This window comes from Sceloporus undulatus, chromosome 9 (assembly GCF_019175285.1).
Source record: "Sceloporus undulatus isolate JIND9_A2432 ecotype Alabama chromosome 9, SceUnd_v1.1, whole genome shotgun sequence".
In the NCBI taxonomy this organism is placed as follows: Eukaryota; Metazoa; Chordata; class Lepidosauria; order Squamata; family Phrynosomatidae; genus Sceloporus; species Sceloporus undulatus.
This window is the reverse complement of record NC_056530.1, coordinates 12,676,667-12,682,112: the sequence shown is the minus strand read 5'-3', so window position 1 is coordinate 12,682,112 and position 5,446 is coordinate 12,676,667. Positions and strand designations below refer to the sequence as shown.

The 5,446-nt window shown below is 50.0% G+C and overlaps 1 protein-coding gene across 1 annotated transcript; it reads left to right on the top strand.

Moving 5' to 3' along the window:
* The first annotated feature begins 1,394 nt into the window (after positions 1-1,394).
* LOC121915489 (transcription factor AP-2-epsilon-like) lies at positions 1,395-5,059 on the top strand. The gene is made up of 3 exons (XM_042439804.1): positions 1,395-1,508; positions 3,678-4,262; positions 5,033-5,059. The coding sequence occupies exons 1-3, from the start codon at positions 1,482-1,484 to the stop codon at positions 5,057-5,059; spliced, it is 639 nt and encodes a 212-aa protein (XP_042295738.1). The 5' UTR covers positions 1,395-1,481.
* Positions 5,060-5,446: the final 387 nt, after the last annotated feature.

The window sequence follows — 5,446 nt, the reverse complement described above, 5'->3', positions numbered from 1 at the left end:
AATAATAATAATAATAATAATAATAATAATAATAATAATAATAATAATAACCAGAAATCCTTACTCTTCAGAAGTCAGGAAGCAACAACTACAAGAATGTGAAAAAGTTCCAGAAATCTATGCCCTTCAGAAGTCAGGATGATAATAATAATAATAATAGTAATAATAATAACAACAACAACAACCAGAGTTCAGGAAGCAAAGAAAAGGATGAAGGGATGAGGAGAAAAGCAATCCCTCTTGGATTAAAAACCAAGAACCAAGGTCCATGGAAATGTTTCCAAAAGCTCATGCTGCCAACTTCTTTCTTTCAGTTAGGGTTACAAGTTATGATTGTTATTGTTATTGTTAATTAGATGATGATGATGATGATGGTGATGGTGATGGTGATGGTGATGGTGATGATGAGTTTCTAAGCACTTCGTCTAACCAAAAAAAAAGTAGCCCGGTTAATAAACAGCAACAAGAAATGACTGTCGAAGCCCTCCGTCCCATAGAAAATAAAAGAGTAGCAACCAAAAACTGGAGCGGGATGGAGGGCTGGGTCTCGCCTCCCTTCTTCCCCCTCCTGGACCGCTTCGAAGCCGGTTTAGAACCGGTTCCGGAGCCCGCGGGTGGCCAGGTCCAATTGGTCGGGAGCCTTTCCCTGGGGCCTTTCTCCTCCTCTTCCTATTCCTTCTCCTCCTCCTCTCCTTTTCTTCTTCTACCTCTTCTTTCTCTTCCTCCTCCTTCTTTTATCTTTCTCTTCCTCTCCTCTTCTTCTTCCTTCTCCTCTTCCTCCCCTCTTTCTTTTTCTCTTATTCTTCCTCTTGACTCTCCTCTTCCTCTTTCTCTCTCTTCCTCCTCCTCTCATCTTTCTCTTCTTCCTCTTCTTGCTTCTTCCCTTGCTCCTCCTCCTCCTCCTCTCCTTTTCCTTTTCTTCCTTTTCTTCCTCCTCTTCCTCTTCCTCTTCCTCTTGCTTCTTCTCTTCCTCCCCCTCTCCTCTTTCTTTTCTTTCTCCTACTCCTTTTCCTCCTCCTCTCCCTTTTATCTTCCTCCTCCTCTCCTCTTACTCTTGCTTTTCCTCCTCTTCATCTCCTCTTCTCCTCTCCTCCTCCTTCCTTCCTTCCTTCCTGCCTTCCTTCCTGCGCAGAGGGCAGGCAGAAGAGGTGGGTGTCCCTTTAAGGCGCGCCCCCGCCTCCCGGGCGCGCGCCCCGTGCTCTATAACTGGGGCCCATGGAGTTGCCTTGGGTTCAGAGAGAGCCAGAGCCAGGCGCTGGGAGGATCCGGGAGGCAGCAGCAGCCAAGGCTGGTGGTGGCAGTGGTGGCCCATGGCGAGGGGGGTCCGAGCTTAAGGGGCCCGGGGCGGGGAGGGGAGGGGGCCCTTGGGGCGGAGGGCGAAGGAGCTGCCCCCCTCCTGCCCCTCCCTGCCTCCCTGCCCCCTTGGATTCCTCCTCTCTGCCCCCCAAGAAAGCCTCTGGGGCTCTTGGGCAACCGCCCAGATGTTGGTGCACACCTATTCCGCCATGGTGAGTGGGGACTGGGCTGTGTCTGTCTCTCTTGTGTCTCTTGTGTGTCTTTGTGATGGATGATGGAGGGCTGGCAGGGGGGAGAGGGGTCGCCCCCCCCCCCAGAAAAAAATCCCCCCCACCCGAAAGAACTGGGCTCCTTCTGCAAATGGAAGCCATCTAAAAAGGAGATGGAGTTGGATCTAATGCCTCCCAGATGTTGGGGAAGAGAAGGTTTGGCTTTCTTTGGACCCCCCCCAAAAAACTCCCCAGGGATGGAAAGGAAAAAGGGGGGCAAAGAAAGGGAGCCAGGAAGGAGAGGATCCATTGACCCCCCCCTCAAAATAATAAAAACCCCAAAGAGGAGAGAAGAGGGGAAGAGAGGAGGAAGGCAAGGAACAGTTTTGGAGCTGGAGCTGGAGCTGGAGCTGTTTTTACGCACTAGAACTCAGCAGCCAAAGGGAAAGGTTTCTATTTTTGGAGGGGGGGGGAGAAGGTTTTGGGGTTAATTTGGGGGGAGAGAAATAAAAGGGGGGGAAAGGGAAAGGAAAAATCCTCCCCCCATTTTTAAAAATTTATTTGAAATAAATCAATGGGAAAGAAACCAATCTTGGTGGAAAGGTTCGGGGACTTCTCCATCCAGTCCAGGCAGGGAGGGTCTATGTCTTCTTCAGCCCTCATCCTATAAAACTAGATATTCCCTCCCAAAGTTTGCTCCCTGGATCCAAAGGGTCTCCCTTTGGAGGAGAAGGAAGGAGAAAGCGTTGGGATTCCCCCCAAGTTTGAAAACTGGAGCGTTCGCCGCAAACGTCCGCCGCGCGTTTTTACGCATCCTTTGCGCACCGGGAAGGTTTTCTTTTTCCCCTCTGAATTAAGGAAAAGGGGAAAGTTTCTTCCAAAAGGATAGAGTCAGAGGGTCCTTGGTTTTCCCCTCGATCTTCTGGGCCACCTTCCCCCTAAATTGGGCTATTTTTTTGGGCGGGGGAAGAGTCCAAAAAAGTGAGCAGAGGCGGTTAGGAAGTCTGGTGCGCTCTGATTTTCCTTTTTTTGTGCCAGAGGTTGATGGAGAAATAGGATGATGGGGATGATGGGATGGGCAGTAGGCCAGGCAAGGGACTCGGTGGCTGAAAAAGTGTGACCTCAGGCGGTGAAGGGCTCAGGATAGGAAAGAAGCCAAGCATTTCCAAAGCCCTTCCATGATCAATTCAGGGCAATCCAGGGCTGCATCCAGACCATAGAAATAATCCAGTTTGACCCCACTTGAACTGCTATGGCTCAAATGTTATGACATTCAGGAATTTGTAGATTCTTGTGGCCCTACTGAAGAAATCCTCCGGCAAGACACTGCTATTATTATTATTATTATTATTTTCTTAAATCCCACCATTATTTCCCAATATAGGGACTCACTATATAGGCTCTGGCTCAGTGCTTTATTAAATCATGGGATCTGTAGTTTTGTTGAGCCAGGGCAGTTCAACCCGGATTGTTTCTGTGGTGTAGCTGTAGCCAAGGTGGGATCAAAGCAGCTTATTTCTCCAGTGCGGACTCAGCCTAAATAGGATCCCATAGGAACGAATGGTATTGTTCTTTTAGTGCTGTGAGCCGTTCTGGATCCCAGTTCTGAGAACAAACACAAATAAATTTTAATAATAATAATAATAATAATAATAATAATAATAATAATAATAATAATAATAATCATAGCCTGGAGCCAGGGCAGTGAAAGCAGGGGTTCAACCAGACTATTTCTCCAGTGGAGCCTATGGGACCTCACAGCCTGGGACCAGGGCATTTGAAACGGGTGAAAGTGCTTTACTGTATCAATTCGTATATAAGTCTAGTTATTTTAGTCCAAAAATTGCCCCCAAAAACCTAAGTCGACTTTTCCACAGGTCCATGCGAGTGCCATACTCTTGGAGTTTGTGAATTGTTTGACACTGTTTCCTTTTGCTTCCTTCTTTACCTCCTTTGTCCCTTTGAGTTTGACCCTCAACTTATCCACGGGTCATTATCTATCCTCGACTTATACATGAGGTCGACTTATACATGAGTCGAAAATATATCTTATGTTTCTAGTGTAGACGCAGCCTGGGAAAGGGACAGAAGCTGTGGGGGTGGGTGTTATGGAGGGCCCCCTTCCCCCTTTGGACCCCTCATTGACCTCAGTCTGTGTCTTTTTCCCCCCAGGACCGGGCGGAGGGGCTGAGCGGGGCTGGCAGCGGCGGACGCCTCTCGCAGCTCTCCTCCTTGAACCAAGGCGCCTACTCCTCGGCTCCCCCGCTGTGCCACACTCCAGCCTCGGACTTCCAGCCCCCCTACTTCCCACCTCCGTACCCGCAGCCGCCTCCGCCGCCACTATCCTTCGCTACCCAGAGCCAGGAGAGCCCCGGAGCAGGAGGCAGCAGCAGCGGAGGAGCCTATCCGCACCTGGGGGACCCTTATGCCGCCATCAACCCGCTCCATCCTCACCACCACCAGCACCACCAGCACCATCACCACCATCATCCCCAGCAAGGAGGCTGGCATGCCCAGAGGGCCAGGCAAGAAGAAGCTGCTGCAGCTGCGGCAGCAGCAGCAGCTGCAGGGCTCCTTTCACAAACGCACCGGGCCTTGGGTCTGGACCCCCGAGGAGGAGGAGGAGGAGGGTCCTCCAGGGACTTCCAGGGGCCTCGCTTGCTCCACCAAGGCCTGGCCGAAGCAGGGGCCCACGCCTTGGCCGAAGGGGCCCTCGGCCTCCACGCCTTGGGTGCCCATGCCCTCCATGAGCTCCAGGTAAGACAGTGGGTCACTCAGCCAAGGGCTCAGTGGGGAGGTGGATGGAGGGATGGATGGATGGAAGGGTCTCCTTTGGAGAAGGCAGCCTTCAGTAACCCCCCCCCCCCCATGAGGGGAGGAAGGGGGGAGAGAAAAGCCTGGAAAGAGAGAAGGCAAAAAAGAAGAGAGAAAGCCTTGAAAGGAAGAAGAGAGCAATCTCTGAGAGAAAGAAAGAAGAAAATTGGGCCTTAAAAGAAAGAACAAATGAAAGAAAGAAAGGAGAGAGAAATCCTTGAAAGGAAGAAACCCTTGAAAGAAAGAAATAAGAAAGAAACCCTTGAAAGAAAGAGAGAGAGAGATCCTTGAGAGAAAGAAAGAAGAAAGTAGAGAGCAATCCACCAAAGAAAGAGAGAAAGAAGAGAGAAATCCTTGGAAGAAAGAAATGAGAGAAATCCCTGAAAGAAAGAAAAAAGAAGATAAAACTATGTCTATGCCACATTTCTCTCTTTTCCTTCCTTCCTTCCTTCTCTCCAAAAGGGACCCATGGAGAGAAAAACACTTAACAAACTTTGCTAAAGCAAAACCAAAGGCCCATGGGACCCTGGAAGGCAGGGATGGCGTTGGAGGGGTCTGCCTTCTTCATATTGGGCTTTTGGGCCGAGAGTGTGTGCAGCCCCATTGTATGCAATCCTGGGATCTGTAGTTTTGCAAAGCACCAACGCTCTTTGGCAGAGAAGGCAGAAAGGTCTTGCAAAACTGCAGATCTCAGGATTTTGCTTCTTTCTCAGGCCAGTTTTGCGAGGCAAGTGTTGTGATGTGCAACTTCCCTGTCAACTCTGATTTATCTTGAGCCTCTGCTAGTATTTTCTTGGCAAGGTTGCCATTGCCTCCCTCTGAAGCGGAGAGAGGGGGACTTGGCCAGTGGGTTTCCGTGGCCGAATTGGGGAGGATTTGAACTCAACACACAAACTGTGACACCCTTTTGGACCCCAACAACAATCCTGCAGAGTGGTTTTGTGCCTTCAGGTTGACTCCTCTTTATGGGGAACCTTCTTCCAAGGCAAGACTTATTTGGAGCAAGCTTGCCTTTGCCTTCCTCTGAGGCTGAGAGAGTGTGACTGGACCAGCGGCTTTCCCTTCCCGGGACAGGATTCAAATCCTGGTCTTCCAGTGTCCTAACCCTATTATCAGTCCTATGATGA

What these genes read in the sequence shown, in the direction of transcription:
- LOC121915489 (XM_042439804.1), top strand. Translation starts at nt 1,482, where the DNA reads ATGTTGGTGCACACCTATTCCGCCATG. An exon ending in TGCACACCTATTCCGCCATG is followed by an intron (nt 1,509 to 3,677) that starts GTGAGTGGGGAC and finishes TTTTCCCCCCAG; the next exon opens with GACCGGGCGGAGGGGCTGAG. An exon ending in ATGCCCTCCATGAGCTCCAG is followed by an intron (nt 4,263 to 5,032) that starts GTAAGACAGTGG and finishes CTTCTTTCTCAG; the next exon opens with GCCAGTTTTGCGAGGCAAGT.